This window comes from Belonocnema kinseyi, chromosome 4, assembly GCF_010883055.1.
Source record: "Belonocnema kinseyi isolate 2016_QV_RU_SX_M_011 chromosome 4, B_treatae_v1, whole genome shotgun sequence".
Classification (NCBI taxonomy): domain Eukaryota; kingdom Metazoa; phylum Arthropoda; class Insecta; order Hymenoptera; family Cynipidae; genus Belonocnema; species Belonocnema kinseyi.
Genome location: NC_046660.1, coordinates 104,260,766 through 104,282,083, shown reverse-complemented (window position 1 = coordinate 104,282,083; position 21,318 = coordinate 104,260,766). Strand labels below are relative to the sequence as shown.

Sequence of the window (21,318 nt, the reverse complement as noted above, 5' to 3'; positions counted from 1 at the left end):
CATCCACACACTACTCCTTTCCCCTGCCGAGTGAGTCACGCCTACCCCGAAAGGGAAATGGCTTAATGGTGTAATAATAATAATAATAATAATAATAATAAACATAAATGTTTCCAACAATAAAATGTTTTTATTTGATTAAATTCTATTATAGTTAAGATTATTATCGATTGTTCAAAGAAAATTTTCTAAAATAGACGAGATAAAAATCTGATAGACATAATTTTATATATCTTACGAAAATTAATTATTTTTAACAATAATTTAATATTTATATCGTGCGTCATTTACGAGAAAAATCATATTTTTAATTTTTAAAAACGAATAATTTATTTTTCTCAAAAATGCCTCGGAGCAGCGTTTTTTTCGTTGGCTCGAAGTCACGGGGGGGGGAGGGAGCATCCGCAAATTACTTACAAAACGAAAACTGGACTTGCAAATACTTTTTAGTTAAACTTTGGGATGTTTTAGATGTACTATATGTTTAACATTACTTAATACTTATTTTGATCCATAACAGTTACAAAAATGGGCCCATAAATTATCGAAACAAATTTCAGAACAGACATTTTTTAATAATTTATTTTTATATTTTCGTATTAAAAAAAGTTATGATTTGTTACGTTATCATTAAATATAATATAGCAAACTGCCTAATTAGAAAAGATAAATAAAATAACTGTAGGTATTTTTTTAAAATAAAATAAGTCGCATATAAACTTCATTAATAGGAATGCTTTAAGAAACAGAATGAAAATTAATAAACACAAATTCAAACAAAATTATGATTTTTGTCTCACAATAATCGATGGGCCTTTTATGTTCCTTTTATCAATTAAGTTAAAGATTGAAGTGTTAAAGATTAGGTGGCTGTTTGGATATTCACAGGCGCTGAAAAATATGCATAGCTTAGGCAAAAAAATATCCTTTTTTGTAGACATTTTTCAGGCTTCGGAAATGTTTTACAGATTCTTGTAATAGTTATGTCAGTGTGACAAAACTGTGAATTTACTCAAAGGATTCACCTACGAGGCCACTTCACTCTTCGTTTTGAATGGACAACTACTGTTTTTATTACGCTTGTCTACGCACAGACCATGCTTTTGGTTCAGTTTATATTTTAAGTTTCCAACAGGATTTACCTCGACTCTTTATTGCACTTTCTATAAAGTCTTTACCTGTCAACCTACGATCGAAATAAAAATGAAATTCTATCAGCTTTCTTCCTTTTTACATGGACCTATGCTCATTGAAAATATCTGACCATTTGAGATTTTCTTTTCCAATTTTATTCTCAGAGGTTAAAGCTTTTAACGGTCAAGCCTTGATCCCGTTGAATAAAAATTCCGAAAACAAATCGGAAATAATATATGATCGTATTCTGATCGATTTTTGCAAAAAAATGCTTTGAATTGTAATAAGTTTTTCTGTTTCTATTGAGAATATGATAACTCATAACCATCTGACGAGATGTGAAATAGTCCACTTTGGTCTGATGCATATATTTATATTACAAGATTCTAAGCTTGTTATATAAAAATTAGGAAAATCGAATAAAGTGAACGTTGCTCAGCTGTAACAGAGGTCTTGAAAGGGTTACAGAATATACTGAAAAATTGCATTTTGCACAAACTTAATCAAAGCGTCCGATAATTTGAAAAACATTCTGATTTAGGCAGTATTTTACTTAGAGCGATAAATTTTTAAGTACATCATATTTTCGAAATGGAAGAAGAAATGGAAGAAACTCGGGAAAATCCAAATAGCTACTGATTTTTGATCACTCTATTAGAGACTAAATAGATTTAACATCACTGTATATCTAGAATTTGCGCAATCATGGGTAGCCGTGAATGGACTCATTTATTGGATCAAATGAGTTGAGAGTTACATTCAAGTAAAAGTTTGACGAATGAACATTCTATGAGTATAAATATAAATAATATAAAAAGTCGTAACACAGATAAAATTCTTCAAAGCTTTTTAAGAAATTGAAGCGTAATAATAAGAAGTATTTTGAGTTACATGTTGGAGGCTATAGTGCCTAGACTTTCTGAACTCACTTTTCTTCAATGGGCGTTTTAATATACTTAATGTACACCACTCCTAAAAGCTTAACATGCACGTTATTGTATGTACCTACATTACGGCCAAAGTTTGTAATGGCAGCTCACAAAGTACGACTCTACTTCTTAGAAGTTCCAGTAACACCACCTTCAAAAGCTTGTACGAGATCTTATCTATAAGAACGATGATAAGAAAGGGAACAAAACGCTGCAAGGGCAACTTGGAAATTCAAAGGTTCTGTATCGTAAAAGTTTCAAATCGGAATCTGACATAAATTAAGTTTGCGTTTCTTATAAGAAATTACATTTGCATCGTATGAATCTTGATGAATTTAGTAGAAAAACGCTCTTTAAAAGTGTTTTGAGTCTTCTTAGTTTCAAGAATTCCATCGCATTTTCTAAAATATTTCCTAACACTAATTACACCAGCACACAAAAAAAGTGATCTGTCCGACAACTAAACTAGCATATCTATATGTTTTTGGGGTCGCTGAATTCGAATCCGGTGTCCAAATAACCAATTTGGCTCATACTTTATTGAAAATCGCAAAAATAGACGTAAAATCGGCGAATACAGCGATTTTTCTTGTATACTTTTGCAATACAAAAATTTTTCATGCCCGGTGGTCTAAATCAGCATAGCCTTATGTTTTTGGGGTCGCTAAATCAGATCACGGGGTCAGAATAACCCAGTTGGCTTATATTTTATCGAAAAATGCAAAATATAGAGTTAAAATCAACGAAAACAACGGGTTTTCGTGCATATTTTTGCAAAAAAAATATCTTCACCCCCGGTGGAATTATCCAGCATATCCTTATGTTTCTGGGGTCACTGATTCTAAATCCGGGGTTCAAAAACCCAGTTGGCTCATATTTTATCGAAAAACACAAAATTAGACATAAGATCGACGAAAAACTTTAAACCTTTACCTTCCTCGACTTGGATTGTCGTTCACTGTAGATTCCCTTTGCGTCTCACGTTTCGGGTTTTTTAATTTGCGTTAGTCTCCTTGCATGGCAATAGTAGGATTTTTTGTACATATGTTTTATTTACTTTTAGCGTTACCCAGCAACAATGACGTGGACGTAGTTAAATTCTGTTCCCTTTGGATCTTTTGTCCTCAAAAGACCTACGTAGTGGGTTTCGCTTTCGTTTGGTACCTTGATTGACTTGATCTCGTTTTAAACTCCAACAGCAGCCAGCCATCATGTTGATATCACAACATGCCTGATATCGCCTCTCCATCTCTTTTATATCCTGGTGGAAACGTTCGCCTTGCTCTTCGCTAAAGTCTCCCAGGTTGCCTGGAAACTTATTTATATGCGAATGATGAAAATGTAGCTTCAAACTCTTAAGGCAGCCTAGTTTACCAAAGTTTGTTACCATTTATGAAACCACATTTTGATAGTCTGGACTTTTCTTATTACCTAAAAAATTCTTTACAACATTTAAAAAACTAAGACAGGCATCTTTTTCAGTGCCAGACATTTTAGTAATGAATTCGGGATCCTGCAACATTTTTCTTATCTGCGGCCCATCGAAGATCCTCTCTTTTAATTTTGCTTCGGAAAGTTGTGGAAAATGATCTTCCAAACGTATAGTAATCTCCATCCTTGTCAAGCACTTTGACAAACTGTTTTATTAAGACCCAGCTGTATATGAAGGGGTGGAATCAAAACTTCTTTTGGGTCAACTGGAGGATCTTAAATTATATTTTTTTGTCCTTGCTTAAACGATGTTCTTTTTGGCCATCTTTTTCTTTGTAATGATGAACGCGATCTCGGCTGTCCCATAAGCACAAGTAACAAGGTGTTTTTGTATACCCTGATTGCTGTTCTAAAACGATTCCAAGAATTTTGATATCCCTGCAAATTTTCCACTTATAAGTTGAGTAATTAATATTTTCCACGACAAATTTCAAGTTGCTGTAATGGTCTTTCAGTTACATAGAATCAATAATTTTCCATGATCATTTTCTTCAGAAGTAAAAAACTGTCTAAACTCTTTTTCCCTATTTCTGTAGAAACTTGATTTAACTCCTTAGCTAATAAGTTCTTCTTTTTAAAAACAAAAGAAAGATACTCTGAAGCATCTTTAGGGAGACTGACATCTCGCGATAAATCATTGAATTCTTCAGACGTAAATAGCTCAGGAACTTTATTCTTTTCATTGTCTGGTATGTGCACTTCTGTATTACCATCGCTGCTTTCATCATCATCTTCTTCATTACCATAATCTGAAATTTTACTTTCATAACGATCAACATCGAAATCTTCATCACTACTTTTATTTTCTTCTGCTTCAGTCGTCTGTCAGTCAAGTGAAATATTTTTTGAGTTTTTTGTAACATCGTTATTTTTAACAGATTTAGTGACGTTAGGTACATCAGGATATTCGATAGAACTTTTCTTTTTTCCATTGATTCCTGTCAGGTTTGTCATTCAAAAGTAGCATTCCTCTTCTCGAAGAGGTTTTCTCCATATCGTAGGTTCTTGAATCTTAAGGGTTTTCTTATTTCCTTCTCTGCCTTTCAATCGATTGAATACCCTATAACAAGCACTGCAAATTTTGTGAGGAACCCAATTTTCACTTTGGTTTTGAACTTCCATACTGAAATAGCTTTTATAAATTGTTTTTATGTCATTGCTGATTACTATTCGATTTTTTAAAACCTCACATTTCCATATATGTAGCAAAATGCATCTGGATCACCCACACAATTATGCGCTATAGTGGAAGTGGATAAATTGGAATTGAAATAACGCTTAATAGACATGATCTGTTTTGATTTGGGAGTTTATAGTATTAGTATAAGTATAGTATAGTAAACTAGTGATTTAAAAACTCAAAAAAAGCAACTGATAATGGTTTTTAAAACTGTGCTGAAGTCACATTAAAAAGCACGCTTAAAGAGATTGTCATCACTGTCCTAGTTACTAACGTGAAGTTCGAGCGCGAACTTTCATTTTTTTGTTTTACAGTCATTTGATTTGACGTGAGGTTCGAGCGGGATCTGTCATTTGTTTTGTTCAACGTCATTTGTTTTGTTCGATGTTACCTCTATTTTTGCGTTTTTCGAAAAATTATGAGCCAACTCGGTTATTTGGACCCCGGATTCAGATTCAGCTACCCAAAATGCATATAGATATGCTGGTTAAGTCCACCAGTTATGAAAATATATTTTTTTTTGCAAAAAAATAGACAAAAAATCGCTGTTTCCGTCGACTTTGCATCTATTTTTGCGTTTTTCAATCAAATATGAGCCAACTGGGTTATTTTTACGCCGAATTTGGATTCAGTGACCCCAAAAATATAAGGATATGCTGATTTAGACCACCGGGCATGAAAAATTTTTTTGTTGCAAAAGTATGCAAGAAAAATCGCTGCATTCGCCGATTTTACGAATATTTTTGCGATTTTCGAAAAAGCATGAGCCAAATTAGTTATTTGGGCCTCAGATTTAAATTCAGCGACCCAACAGACATTTAAATATGTTGTTTAAGTCCACCAGGCGAGAAAAACTTTTTTTTTTCTTCAAAACTATACCTGAAAAATCGCTGTTTTTGTCGATTTTACGTCTATTTTTTGTTTTTCAGAAAAATACGAGCCAACTTGGTTATTTGGAGAACAGTTTCGAATTCAGCGAACCCAAAAACATATAGATATGCTAGTGTAATCTGTCGGACAAACAACTTTTTTTTTTGTTTACCGGTGTTATCATTTTCTATTTAATTTGTTTGCCACAATTTCTATGCGACTTAATTACTATGTAACCGAATTTTTAATTGTAATATTTTAAATTTCTCGAATCGCCATATGGCAAAATTCTATCTTTTCTCATTTACATTTTATCTCTCACTTTAAGCCTCGATTATTTTTATCCTGAAAGCTCTTGTACTCGACATTTCTTTACAGAATATTCGTTTCATATGATTTCGAAGTATTTTATACTCAAAGGGAAAATAAAATATAGAGTCCTTTTTGAAATTGGTAAAATTAAAATTTAAGGAAATTTATTTACAAATTACAAATTATTGTTTAGGAAATATTATTCTACATAAAAAACGGAGTAAAAAATCATTATTAAAGAACTACATAAATAAAAAATCGTGCGTTTCGCAAAGCTTTCTGTGCAGAAGAAAATGGATTTTTGTTAATAAGCTTTATTAAAGTGTTTTAGAATCCGATTTTTCTATTAATTGTTTATTCTTTTCAGTGGTTTCTAAACGGCTTAAATATTCAAAGAAAAAAGGTAGCAAGTCCTTTTTAAAATAGGATACACTCAATTTTACGTGTTCAATATTTAAATTACTGTTTAGGAAATGTTATTTAAAATTTACAACTCAATAATAATGTATTATTAAAAAACCGACAAAGGTGGAAAAATGCGTTTTATCGCAACTTTTTTATAGGAGAAAATTATATTTTATCATTAAGATTATTAAAGAACTTTTGAACTCAGTTTTTCCTTCTTGTTCATTATTACTTTTGTATAGTTTTTTAACATAATTAATATTTAAAAAAAGTGCTCAGCCCTTTTTTAAATAAGAAAAATTGAATTCACTATTTGACATATTTTAAATTATTATTTAGGATTTGTTATCTTAAATTGAAAACTTATTAAGAACGCATTAAAGAAGAATTGGGTTAATTTAAAACTATGAGTTATACAGAGGCTTTTATGAGAAAGAAAATGCTTTTTAAAAACATTTCTAAAGCATTTGTGTACTTGAATATTCTTTATTGTTTATTGCTTTTAAATAGTTTGTGTTTTGAATATTTTAGGAACACAATTTTTACTTTTAAATTTACCTTTGAAATACTCATAAATCTTTATGAAGATACTTTCTGTAAAGAAAAATTAAATTCAATAACTTTTAGGTTGAAGAAGGTGGAGGCTCACTGTAAAATACGGTTTCCGATTAGTTTAAAGTTACAGCAAGTTAACATTATATACAATTTAAACTAGGATGAAAAAATGCAATTAGGTGAAACAAGAGAAAAAATAAATGAAAATTATAACAATCTATTAATTGGACAAATGAATAATAAATAGGGAAATATTTGTACCACGAAACAATATCAGTCGCTTTTTATTGAATAAAGAATTATATTTATATAACAGCAACCTTTTATCAAATACGTGAAATCGCAATATCCAATTTTCCAGGAAGCTCTTTTCAATTTATTTCAGCTTCGTTCGAATGTAATCGAGATTTTTAATTTCCTATATAGATACTTTTTTATTATGATATTTCATTTTCGTTGCAATAAACAATACTTTTGATCACACCGCCATCGTAAGTCGGATTTACGGTACTGCGTACGATACCTGAAATAGAACTTGACAACATAGGCCGTAACATTTTAACGTAGGGTATTTAGGGTATTTATTTAGAATACGCACATTGCCGGACTCTGTCTCTAGACCTTCTTGGGTTTATAGATTATGAGTCTATGCAACTTATTTGCACTTATGATAAATGGTGTGATAAAAAATAGTGTGTGACAGTCCTTAAGTGGCACTTTGCCTCGTGAGAATTGTGTTAAATCGTTCTTCTCGTCTCGACTACGCCTCGGCTCCGACTCGTACTGTAACTTTCACACTCATCTGAAAAAGTGCCACTGAGGGTCCTTGTATCACAAATAACTATTAACACCCAGAAGACAAGCTAATTAAACATGACTCGTTCATATGGGTACTACTAGTTAGAGAATAATTAAAAAATTAAATCCCAAACTTACCGTCATATCCCAGGCGGGCTATGAAATATATAAGAAAGATTTATAAGCCTGAAAATAGATAGTCAATATGCTACTCATTATAAAGATAAATCTATTTACGGAAGGAAGATTTTGTATGTACCGAAAAAACTGTCTATTCGTAACGAAATTTCAGTAGCGGTAGCCCCGGCCTTTATAGAAATTCAATTTATCTAAATAATAACCTACAGTAATAAAAAGTGTAGATAAAAATAATGAAATAAAATACCTTAATGAAAAATGTTTGTGTACTCTGTAGGAAAACTTTCTTTTTGACATGCGGAAGATTTAAAGTTTTAATCAAGTAAATATAACTTTCTACGATAAGCTAAAAAGTTTATTTTAAAAAAAAATTAGCTTTGTAGGTTCTTCTTAAACTATACTTTTTGTTCTTCAACGTGTCAACACAAAGTCTTCTTCATATGTAAAAAAGTAGTTAATGCAACAAACGAAAAAAGAGCAAGACGAAAAACATTATGGAAGTTTAAAGATTCAATTCTGACCTGGAACGTCGAGTTCGCACTGGCTTGAAAAGCCAATAGTGTTGTTTGCGACGCAAATGTAAGTTCGAAATTTGTTAACATCTTCTAAGAAAATATAACTTTTTCCGTTGCGCATTTCAGCAGTTTGATCGAAAGTATCGTTCCCAACTTTTAACGTCCAAGTAAAATCAGATTCCTTTGGATTCGACTCGGCTGAACAAACGACGTAATCTTGACTATCATCTCGTTCTCTTTCAATTCGACATTCGGGTTTGTCTATTGGGGGACAGATAATAATAGAAACAAAAATTATTTTAATTATCTAACATTGTCGTCATTGTTGTACTTAAGAATATTAATAGTTTTTTATAATATTGCACATAGACAAAATAATTTTTGTAATTCAACCAATTTTTTAAATATTTGAATAAGTTAAGGAAAATTCATGGGAAGCAACTTACATTGAACATTTATATAAGTAGATATATTTCGAACTCCTTGACGATTTTTAACTTGGCAGTAATAAGTGCCATTACTTCTTTTTGGAAATGCATGTTCAAATGAGAGCGTGTTTGAAGTTCCTAAAATTTCGTTAGATCCTTCACGATACCACTCGAATTGTGGTTCTGGATAAGCCTTAGCTGCGCAGCTTATTTTCTCTGGTATATGGTCGACGACAACATTTACTACACTTTTAGAGATTGTCAGATTCTCAGGTGGATCTAAAGGCATCACATAAAAATATTTTAGCCTTTAATCATAATCATTCTACACCAAAGTAATAATTAGCCGCACAAAAGTTACTCAATATTCTTTTACAATTTACCTCGAAATTCTTAAAATTAATGGATCTTACCATCTGAACAAATATAATTGATCGTTCTATAGATTTAAAATTAGAAGAAAAAATTTTACTGCATATACAAACGATTAAAAATTAGATTTGTAACACGGAAGAATTTAATTTTTAAAAAGTTAGTGTTTCAGTTTTGCAACCAACACTTTGTAACAATCTAAAAGTCGATTTTTTTACAATTTTAAGAAAGGTAAGACCGATTAAATAGCTTTAAACATAGAGTAAACTTACATTCTACTTGGAAAGTAGTATTGCTATTTACAGCTCTTCCAACACTATTACTAGTGCTTTCGCAGGTGTATTTTCCATTGTCCTCTATCCTATCCAGTTGACCATTTGGCCAAGCAGAGAGATTCCAAATTAAAATGGATTGAATGCTTTCGAAATCAAATGTTCGTAGATCATGTTGGCGGTGAACATTCGAAACGGAGTATTGTTTCGATTCTGAAAAGTCTATAAAATTTTCGCCTTTTCTCCAAGAAATATTGCAGATTGGAGCACATTCAACTATGCATTCGATGCTCACATTAGAAGCGTTGTACGCGACACCAACGTAAGGAGGCAATTTCTTGATGAATGCCGGAGGAGCTGTTCAAAATTATTAATTATTTTTTCTTTTGAAAGAAAAGTTACGTATATTTATTTTAACACTATTTCAAGGTTTATTGCACTTTTATTAGATTATAATAACTGGATTCTACATAATTCGATTTTAAAATAGCACAGAAAATCACCGAAATCGGTGTTCAAGGGAGTTGCAACAAATTTGAGCCACACAGGTTCATTTGGAGAATCTAGGGGAAAAGCAACATTTAGACACTGTTTTTTCTCATTCAGAGCAACGTGAAGTGCCGTCTACAAACTGTCAGGCACCTGTCAAGATGATTTTTTCGGGTGTTATTTGGGTGAAATAGATGTTGATAAGCAGGTAAGTTATAATAATAACTATCTAACTTTCAAATTCCTCGCATCTACCAGTGACTATTAGTGTCTTTGAATAAAAATTGTGTTTGGCGTGATATAATATCCAAAACTTAGGTTAGTCAAAATCTACATGATATTCAAACCATCAAAGCCGGGATGTAAAAACTAAGTCCTGACCGTCTGCATCTTAATCGATGCCTATTCGTTCGAAGAAATTTCCTCTAGATTTTCTGTATTCAAAAGAATGAAGTTAGTTGGTGGTTGAAGTGAAAATACCTAACTGTATATGTAGACGGTCATGACTTTTTCTACACATCCCGGCTTTAGTTTAAATATCGACGGCTATGACTAACCTAACATTTGGAAGTTGCATTAGGAAGTTAAAATTTTATTCCAAGTGACTAGTACACACATTTAAATGAAATAAAGTTGAAAATTAGGCAAATATTATTTCAATTAGTTTCCTTATTAACAATTATTCAGTCTAATATTGCAATGCGAATAGTTGATTTGACAGGCGTTCAGGTTACTGACAGCACGGTTCAGCACTCCACAACTCTCGGCATTGAGCCAAAATTCAGTCTCCAAATTATACTTTCCCCTAGATGCCTAGATGTGCATCTACGTTCAGAGGAATACACTTGAGACTGGAAAATTGGTTCAAATGCTGATTGGGAGACCAATGCAATATGAGTTGCAACAAATTTAACACCAGCGTTTTTCTGTCAGTATAGTATATGGCTGATAATCCCTAATTTTATTATTGTGTCCCAATTCTTACATTTAAAAGTTTTGTTTTTCATGATTATGAACTTAAAATTCTTCAACTTGTTTTTGCATTCAAAATAAACGGTATCGGAAAATGTATATATATATATATATATATACGGTAAAAAAATTGAGCTGTGACAGGAATATTATTCCTTATTATAGCCAAACATTTAGCTGAAAACGAACGAAGGAATTTAGAAAGATCCCTGGATCAGCGAAAATGAATATCCTTGACCATTTTCCATATACCAGGGATATCGTATAGTCAAACCCCTAATAAGGTGCATTATGGGAGCAGCGAAATAAAATGGCGACGGTCTAATCGGGAGCAGTGACAGTTGAGATTTAATTTGGACAATTAATCGCTTTTTACCACTTAAAATGTGCGCGAATGTTAATATTAAATGAAGTTTATGATGCAGTAATAATAATTTACATTTGTTCCGATTGTAGGCGATAACTATATTGAAATATCAAGAAACGCGATAAGAACAACAAACTTGACCTCCAAATGCATTACACGGATTTCAGGGAAATTCATTTTCGCGATACCAGACGAAAAATTGCCTACTGTAAGTTAATATATTTCTATAACAACTAAATTTTTTTTCTAATCTGAAGATAATACAATTATACATAATCTGTTGAAAATAATAAACTTTCGAACTTAGCAATTTTGTCCAAATTCATGATTTACGAGAACAATTTACATAAAGTAACTAAATGTGTAACTCTTCTAACTAAACGTCTTACCTAATCCAAGCGTACACTTTCTTTGAGTATAATATATTCTCGATTCACTCGTTCGCCTCAAGAATTTTTTTTCCGTATATATATATATATAAATTGGAGATTTTCCGAAAAAATACAATATCTGACTTTTTAATTAAGAACGATCCGATTTCACAGCTTTTTAGTATGGACATTTTATTGAACCAAATTTGAAAGCTTTCAGGTTTCTTCACTTCAATCAATGAAAATTGTTTTTAGTTGAATGAAATAGTGGGCAATTTCAATGTGGTAGCCCTTTATTTGACAATTTGTCAGACCTCGCAGCTCAAAATTGGAATGCTATTCAATTTCGTTTTTTTTTGGTGCCTAAAATTATATGTAGTTCGACACCATTTAAGCATTTACAACTGAACTATAAGGCATAGTAAATTTCTTAATTTCTGAAATTTTTTTTTAAGTAGTGAAAAGACATCTGTTCCTGTGATAATATATTATTACTTCTAAACTGTTTCCAAGCTAGTGTAAAACGACGATACTATGAATAATCAAATTCGGAATATTTCTAATTTAGAAAGAATCAAATTTAAATCTAAAACTTATAAGATAAATGGAAAATTTTATAGACTTTGAATCCAAATGCCACCAAACAGACTCCACATCTTTATGATATGTGCGGAACATTTCTTCAAGTTTTATTTCTAAGAGAAATTGTGTTTTTTAAACGAATGATGATCTCTTGAAGATTTAAAAAATTTTGAAAATGTTTGATGATTTATTAAAATCTGCTAAATTTTCTGAAATTCTTTGAATTTTTCCGAACTTTTTCACTCAAAAAATCGTAGGGAAATCTATTCAAGTTTTTAAAAATATATTCCAGTCGTTTGAAAATAATAATTTTCATAACATATGGCTGATTTTAGCCTTGTTAGATGCCTACGAAGTGAAGTTAAAGTTCTATTTTTCAGTTTAAAAAGTAATCTCAATGTGTAACAATAAGTTAATTAAATGACCGATACATTACAATAATTTATCATAAAATACGTAATGTTTTCGAAATTTTTTTAAATGTTTGAAAACTCTATATTTTTGTAAATTTCAAATTTGTTAACGTTTTTTGTCATTTATAAATTCACTATAAATTTCTGAAATTTGAGTAATTTTAAGAAATCTTACGAAATTGATATCAAAATGAAAATAAAGATTTTTAAATTTCTCCATATGAGCAAAAAAATCTCTCTTTTTCAGCACTCGCTTCTAGTTTTCAGCACTCGCTTCTAGAAGTCTCTGTAAGTTTTGTAACCTCCATCAAATCCTCTAAAATTTTCTTCTTATAAGTAATTTAATGCTCTCAGAACTTGAATAAAGCTCATCAATTTTTCATAAATCTAATTATAAAAGCTCATTATTTTTATTAAATCTTTAAAATATCAGTTCAAAATCATGTGCAATTTTTTACATGTTTATCTCTTATGATCTTTTAAAAACATTTAAATAATTTACATTCTGGAAGATTTAATAACAAATTTGTTTTGTGTCAAGATTTAACATTCTCTTCAACTTGCATACGAAAAAGATAAATAATATATTTAAAAAAATATATAAATAGATATTGCTAAATTATATGAAGTCACGAAAGGTTGTTCAATATGTCAATGAATGTCTCTGGAAAACGCGAAGAGATTAATCATATACAGTCTTGCTGTGTTCCTAATTTCAAAAAGTTTTCCTAATATACAAAAATAATATAAAGATAAATATATAATATAAGACAATATAATATAAGATAAATAATATAATGAAAAAAAATTATAAACAGTTATTACTAGATCATAAGACGACATGGAAGGTTATCCAATTGGGCACTCGACGCGTCTCGAAGACGCCAACAAATAAATTAAATACATAAATGTCGTATTCCTAGTTAGTATCAAGAAAGTTTTTCTGATTTGAACAGATAATCTTATTGAGTTTTTGAGGACTATTTATACAGAAAAAGGTCAAACAGTAGATTTGAAAATTTAGTTTATCACAAAGCTTCTCTATGAGAGAGCAATTAATTATTATTTTCCACTTATTACAGGCCTTTTCATTTTTCTACTTACAAACATATTTAAGCTTTATTAACTTCATGTAAAACACACTCTCTACTTTACCTTGCACGTCAATAAAAGTAGACGCAGGATCACCATCACCAGCTGAATTGTAGGCCATACAAGTAAAATTGGCTTCAGTTTCAAGATTCACAGAGTCGATTTTAAGCACTGCTTCATTTTCATCTGGGAGTCGATGTAATCCACGCATCCACTTAAAACCTGTAATTTCAGGTCTTCCTGGATCTTCAACAGAACAGGTAATGGTTAAACTCTGTTTCTTAATAACTCTGAGGGGCTCGTATGATATCATGGCTGGTCCTGGCTTATCTGCAAGGAAAATTACAATACTGGTAACATTTTTAATTTTGTTTGAACACTTTAGAAATAAAAAATAGAGTCGCGGCTTCGAATCAAGTTTGTTTCATAAACACTTGATTCACCAAATGATGCTAACACAAATGCATAACTATCCTAAAACTATCATCTTTTAAGAAGAAAATTACGCACAGTTTACAACAACTGGTGTGATAGAAGATACGGGACCCCAACCAGCTTCATTTCTGCCCTCGCAGGAATAGTTTCCATGAAATGATCTGCCGACTGCCTCCAGGAGCAATTTGCTTGGATCAATGTCGCAGAAGGTGGCTATTTCATCGGCGGTTACTAGAGTCGTGTTTCTAGCGCAATCCGGAAGTTCCTTCAGGAGTTCTCCATCCAAATACCAACGGACAGCAATCAAGGTCTTCGGATTTCCGTCGTTGACATCACAAATCAAAGAAACGTTCACACGGTCAGTTTCATTAATAGGACCTCTTGGTTCCATAGAAACTTCCACCTCAGGCTTATCTACGATTCAAACCATGTTTTTCCTACTTAATATTGAATTTTTATTCTTATTTATAAGTATTTTCTATGCAAATTTTATTACTTTTTTTACACAACATTTTAGGGGAAAACGTAAAATCAAAATAATCATTTGAAAGAGAAAAATAATCAGTTTGCAAAGTGATGGTGAAAATTGTGGCAATTATTGTTCTTATAGAAAAAATGTTACAATCAGTAGTATTGCTGTAAATGACACATACAAAATACCGAAACTTCAACAAAATCCGATGTGTTGCCCTTGCCGACTGTGTTTTCCAGTACACAAGTGTAGTTCCCCATATCCTCGGAAGTGGAATTTTTTACAGTAAGATCTGGTTTTTGTATGGTACCTCCATCATATTCTGATGGATCTAATGCAATTTCCTCTCCATCTCTTAGCCTATGGAATCAAAGCAGTAAAATTCATCACGAAACATGAAGATACTTTTCAAAAATAATATCTTCTTTTAAAACCGAAATGGAATCTACTTTCTTATAAATCATTTTAGGTATCAAATCAGAACACAAAAAAGCTCAAAAATCAAAATTAGACTTCCATCTCCCTCCTTTCTGAATCAATAGAGAACATGTATAGCAAAATAAAAACGAGACAAAGCAGTGTCAATAAAAACCAACCTTTCTTTCTTTTCTTATTCGTCCTCCATATTTTTTGTACTATCAAAGATCAACATTTTTCGAAGATAACTTAGAGTTCTTCATCAGGAACTATTTGAGCCTCCTGCGATCAAAACGAGACACGCTCGAAATACCTTGGTTTCAGTTGGCCTCTTATTCTCGCTCTTGATTTTTCCAAGTCAGATATTTAATTTTTTTAAAGCATACCTCAATAGGAAATTGCATTCAACATATTTTTGTTCCTTGAAAAAAGTTTATAACTTTTTTAGTTTTCGAGATGATCACGATATTGTTACTTTTTGACAAAACTGAAAATTATTATATTTTTGCGTTCCGCTCGCTTTAACTCCTTCAATAATAGGACTATAGAGATCAAATTTGTAGGGATCATGCATATAACTGTTCCAAAAGTGACAGTAAAAATAAAATTTTGATTTTTTTTCACAAACATTTTTTATTAATTTATTACCGACTCAAGTCGTGAATTACGCATTGACACTTTCAAACGTTTCGTTTCGCTAACGAATTTCGAAAAAACTAAAACTTATCATTACCAAAAATTCGAGGAGGGCTCAAAGAAGTTTTTTGGAAAACGGCAAGTAATTGCTTGTTCTAAGGATGTGTATAGCGGAGGCGAAGATCCAGTTGATGCGGTCAAAATAATAATTTCACAAAAAAAATTTCTAATCATTTGTTTACACATTCCGAAGAATAAATAATCTGGAATCATAATAATATTAAATTTATATAAGCACAAAAATAAATATTTATTGAAACTTCGATCAAATTTACTGTAATTCAATCTTCATTACCTTCTTCGGGTTTTTTTTTACCATCTAACTTTGGAAATTTACAAAAAAACTTTACTAAAAAATTTTGTAGTTGCCATTAAGTTGATAGAATATATTCTAAGATTTGAATGACAGTTTACGATCATACCATATTTCTCGAACATTTCTTCTAATTTTTAATCCATGATTCTTCACGTCTTTTCTTTTTCTTGTGGCACTCATGATAAGATGTTTGCACTTGACTATGTTCAAAAGTTCGTACTCAAGGAACGAAGAGTTTTGAGAATGAAAAGAAAATTAATAATGTACTTTGTGCGCACTTAGAGTTTCGATTTTCACATTTCCGAATATAATATAAACTTGCCAAGAAATGAGCAATAGAAAGAATGGAAGAAAGGATATTCTCAACCTTCTTTGTGCTCCTGTATTCTATTTTCCATATAAGCTAAATGGCAACAAATCGTGCTTTGTTTTGATTGTAGTGTCAACAGGCCTCCGCTAGACACATCCTTAGAACAAACTAGCACGTGTATCGTTCGAACGTCGGGTCTTGATTTAGTTGTTATTGCTAAAGCACAAGTCAGAGTAACTGGCCGTTTTCCAAAACACTTCTTTGAATCCTCCTCGAATTTTTGGTAACAATAAGTATCAGTTTTTTTCGAAATACGTCAGCGAAACAAAGCGTTTTGAAAGTGTCAATGCGTAATTTACGACTTGAGTAGGGAATGAATTAATAAAAAATGTTTAAGAAAAAAATGAAAATATCATCATTACTATCACTTTCGTCCTATTATCGCAAAAATATAATGACTTTCAATTTTGTCAAAAAGTAACAATTTCGTGATTATCTCGAAAACTAAAAAAGTTAGAAACTTATTTCAAGGAAAAGAAATATGTGGAATGCAATTTCCTATTAAGATATACTTCAAACAAATTGAAAGTCCGACTTGAAAAAATCAAGAACGAGAATAACCAAGAGGCTGGCTGAAACCAAGGCATTTCGAGGGTGTCTCGTTTTGATCGCGGGAGGCTCAATTAAAGCAAACTACCGGCATGAACAATGAAAACTTATAATAACGAACATATACATAACATCACAAAATTCAGACCCAGAGATTAATATAAAAAATTATATGGTGCGCACTTAACTTCCTGTTAAGTCAAAGCCTTTGAAATAAAAACAGTTCGGTTATGTCAAATTCCACTGTATCCCCACCAATGTGTATTGGGTCGGAGAAGATGAAGGATTGTGCTTCATACGTGTGCTGTTTATCCGTGCCTATCACGTGTTGCTAAGTGGAGGGAATGCTAGCCCAGCCCTAAATGTGAAACAACTGGGCAGTGCGGGTTGATATATCTGGTCGTTGACATAACTGAACTTTGAGTGTAACTTCCTATTTTTTAGGTAAAATTGTACTTGCATATTTATAATACATTATTATCAAGAACAAATAACTGATCTATCGTTCAATATATCAATAATGTGTTTCATATTCACATTTAAACTGCGTTTCAGTGCACGTAGGTCTTTCATAACCAAATTTAAGACATATTTTCTCATTTTCTTCGTACATATATTCGTCAAATTTCTCTTTGTTGCTTTTATGTTTATTGATATTATTGCTTTTTTGTTTATATTATAATCAGGTATAATGCGAATTTAATATGATATAATTTTCTATTTTGCACACGGGTACTTTTTCTATAAATAATCTCAGTTGCGAAAGTTTAAGTTGGCTTCCAAACCCGTTGGTTCACAGAAGTATCAAAAAGACGGAGGAAGAATAAGGAAAGAGTGAGAGGTGTATTTTTCTCTTATGAGCCAAAATGCAGGTGATTAGAAATATAATTTATATTTGTGAGGTTTTTTGTGTTATCATTTTTGCACATACATCCTTTCCAATCTTCAGAGTTACCTATATGAATACCATTCCGATTTCTTTTAATTGAAGCATAAATATTTAACTCATAAATATTGCTTTGAAGATTTTTTGAAATTAAAAAATTTAGAAATGTATATTTTTTGAATTATCACTTTTCCTACTTGGAAAATTTAATGATTGGAATAGAAAGGTTCAGAATCGGCAACAAACATAAATTTATCTAGTTATTAATAATTATATTTAACATTTTCTGCATAAAAATAAAATTACCGAATGTTTATATTATCAAAATTCAATGGAGCAAAAAACAATTTTCCATAATTGATATATTTCCAAATTACCATTTTCTCTCATTTTTATTAATTCGAAAAAATAAATCCAAATCATAATTTGAAGAAAAAAAATTAAAAGTATTTAAAATAGTAATTGCGACAATAAAAAATGAATAAAGAAATAGAAAGTAGGAAAAGTTTTATTTTGGTGAAATAAACATTTGGGAAAGATTCATGAGTCTCGCTCCGTAATTGTAGAGCTATAAAAACTTTACAGGGAAAAAACTTATAGATAGTAAATGATAACGCAATATTGGAGGATACTATACGTCTCGGTGGAAATTCATGTTTCGTTTGTATATCTACATTGAATGAAAAAAACTGTAGTGGAACGCGTAAACTGTTGATATTGCCTCCAATATTACTTTTTGTTGCAGACTTTTACATGGTGCATGGGCGAGCTGGAAGTTCTATGACTAAAAATTTGCTTGCTCCAGAAAATATAAATTCGGTCGCAAAAACGCATTTTATAGATCACTTATCACGAAGGTTTTCGGTTCTCTCTAAGTGCAGAATCGTTTATTATTTTGTTAAACCGTTCCTGTTTTAATAATACAGTAAGAGAGTATTTGCCTATTCAAATAAAATAAGTCGAAAAATTCGATTACCCTGATCAATTAAATACCATGCGTATTGCATTATGGTTTCTTGACAGTTACTAAGGTAAATAATGTGTAATTAATGAGCTGCACTTATTTATATATAAATTATCTTACCATCTCACATTGGTTAATGCTGCTGGATTTGCAACATACTCGCAAAACATTGTGAACTGCTCTGTTTCATTTACAGTTATATTGCTTGGTTTTATTGTAATTAGCGGTTCATCTGTAATTGAAAAGTTTTTATTATCAAATTTTAGCATTTGGAAAGAAATAATTTTTTTCTATCGTGGCTTACCAGGAAGCCTACCCAATTTTCCGTCTTCGATTCGATTCGTTCGGAAGTATGTCTTAAATTACTAAAAAATAAGGTACACGTATTTTTTATACGCCCCTAAATTCGTATTTAGGGGGAGAAATCACCTTTCAAAGATTACGAATAATTACTTCAGAACTATAATTTAAAGTGAAATTAATGATTTAAAATGTAGTGTGTGCAGTAAAAATTTCGTTTTCCTGAAACCTCATGTCGGTATACAGCGATGTTTTTTATTTCAACAATATTTTCTGTTCTGAAGATAATTATTCACTTTTCACGTCTCGTATTTTGTATACCACTTCATCAATCATTTAAAAATAAAACGTAAGTTAGGTAAAAATCAGGAGTTTTTTAGTACGTTAGCCACATGGGGGTAATTAACCCCCGATTAAGGGGATCATGATACAAATTTAATATTTTACTGCAATCTAATAACACAATTTTAGCGTTTGGGCACGTATAAAAAATTACGTATGCCTTCTTTTTCAGTGTTCTAAAACATAATTCAAAACGAATAAAATCAGAGGTGGACACTCGGGTAGCCTTCGTATTGCATATTAAAAATGCCCATCTTGCATGTTACAAAACTAAGGAATAGAAAATAGGTTATCTCATATTTTACATCAAAAGTGAGAGAAAGAAAGGAAATTCCATTTTTGGACAATTCGTTATTGATCGTCTAATCCTATTTTCCTAACACGCCAGGGGATAGGTGTAGGAAACCAGTTAATCAGATATATAAAGTCTTCATCGAAGAAAGGTTACGTGAGAGGGTTGTAGAAATACGTATTTGCATGAAGAAAGCGATGTCATGAAAAGTGGAAGCTTGCAAGTCTATTGGGGAAATGGTGTCTGAATAAAGTCTCCTACGACCACATTCCACTATAAGTCACGTTCGTGTTCCTATTTCATAAATTTTGGGATATTTTTGAATGAAGTATCAAAGGCAACATACCATGTTGAATAAAGCGCTTGAACTATGAGCAGTTCTACGAGTTAAGGCTTTTTCCAATCGAATTCTTGTAAGCAATGCAAAATTGAATAAATGATCGTATTTTGAATAAAAAATGTATTTCTCTTGCGTAATCTTTTTATGGTTAAAGAAATGTCTAGTTATCAGGCTACTCTAATTTACCAAACTTGATAAATAATATTATTTTACAAGTTACCTTTGCATTTTAGCAAATTCAAAATGGTACGTTAAATGTGGAAAGTTTCTTTAACTATATTAATATATGTTATGCATCATAATAAATTAAAATAACGGATATTTTTCTATGACTTCTCAAATTCTGCTGTATTGATTTACCAAAAGAGATGAAATATTGCCAGTACCGTAGATAGGAAGATCGCACAATCCCTATATGAAAAAATACCGCTTTGATTGATTTTCCTCTTTCTTTATGGGATTGACCTTTATATTTTCATAGAGAAAGAACGAATCAGTTTTAATTTACAAATGATGAGAGAATACGCTTTGCTAAACGTAAAATTAAATTCTGCATCCACCTCTATTCTCTTTTCCTATTGCAAATACTGCAATTGATCAATACTTTTGCACAACGAAATTAAAGTCTGTAAGGTTGAAAATAGGGGAAACAGAATTCATATGCAATATTAAAAAATTTATCATCCCGTAGATGCAATTAAAAGTTGAATAAGCTTTATATTGGTATTTTCCAATTTATAAGTTCTAGTAGTTTTAGAGTGTCATGAATAATTAAAATGCGTACTCACACAAGACTTCGATTGTTGTTGTTTCTTTCAAGGGTTTCATACCCTCTTTTAACATGACCGAATTCTCAGCCTGACAACTAAATGGGATTCCACTATCGTATTCCGTTACTGTAAAAATAAAGTAACTCTTCGTTTCCGCCGTCCCGTCAGCCTGTGAACAAAAGCAAACGATTTTAGATAACAATGTGTAGCATGACCTGTACTTTCCGACTGATCTCTTCACACTGAATTTTTAATCTGAAGTCCTTATACATTCTCAGAAAATACTTGTAAATTTCAGTTCAGCAACATAACAATGCACATCTAATTTACTGGAAAGTAGTTTAAATAGTTTCTGCATTACTAAGAATAACTAATTAATCAACTATATTTACCAGGTGTATACATATGAAACCGGTATTTTTTCAAGAAAAAAACACATTTATTTCAAGAGAATGATAACAAATATTTTATTCAAAGTATGCGC

At 31.3% G+C, this 21,318-nt stretch overlaps 1 protein-coding gene across 1 annotated transcript in view; it reads right to left on the bottom strand.

The window, feature by feature from the left end:
• LOC117170634 overlaps positions 1 to 21,318 on the bottom strand; it is a 429,481-nt gene that overhangs the window by 60,165 nt on the left and 347,998 nt on the right. The window contains exons 7-15 of the mRNA XM_033357538.1: positions 20,853 to 21,003; positions 18,911 to 19,022; positions 14,774 to 14,952; positions 14,196 to 14,534; positions 13,749 to 14,015; positions 9,400 to 9,756; positions 8,774 to 9,034; positions 8,334 to 8,588; positions 7,813 to 7,830 (exon numbers count right to left, since the gene is read on the bottom strand). Coding sequence (XP_033213429.1) covers positions 7,813 to 7,830; positions 8,334 to 8,588; positions 8,774 to 9,034; positions 9,400 to 9,756; positions 13,749 to 14,015; positions 14,196 to 14,534; positions 14,774 to 14,952; positions 18,911 to 19,022; positions 20,853 to 21,003 — 1,939 coding nt within the window. The remainder of the gene's footprint in view (positions 1 to 7,812; positions 7,831 to 8,333; positions 8,589 to 8,773; positions 9,035 to 9,399; positions 9,757 to 13,748; positions 14,016 to 14,195; positions 14,535 to 14,773; positions 14,953 to 18,910; positions 19,023 to 20,852; positions 21,004 to 21,318) is intronic.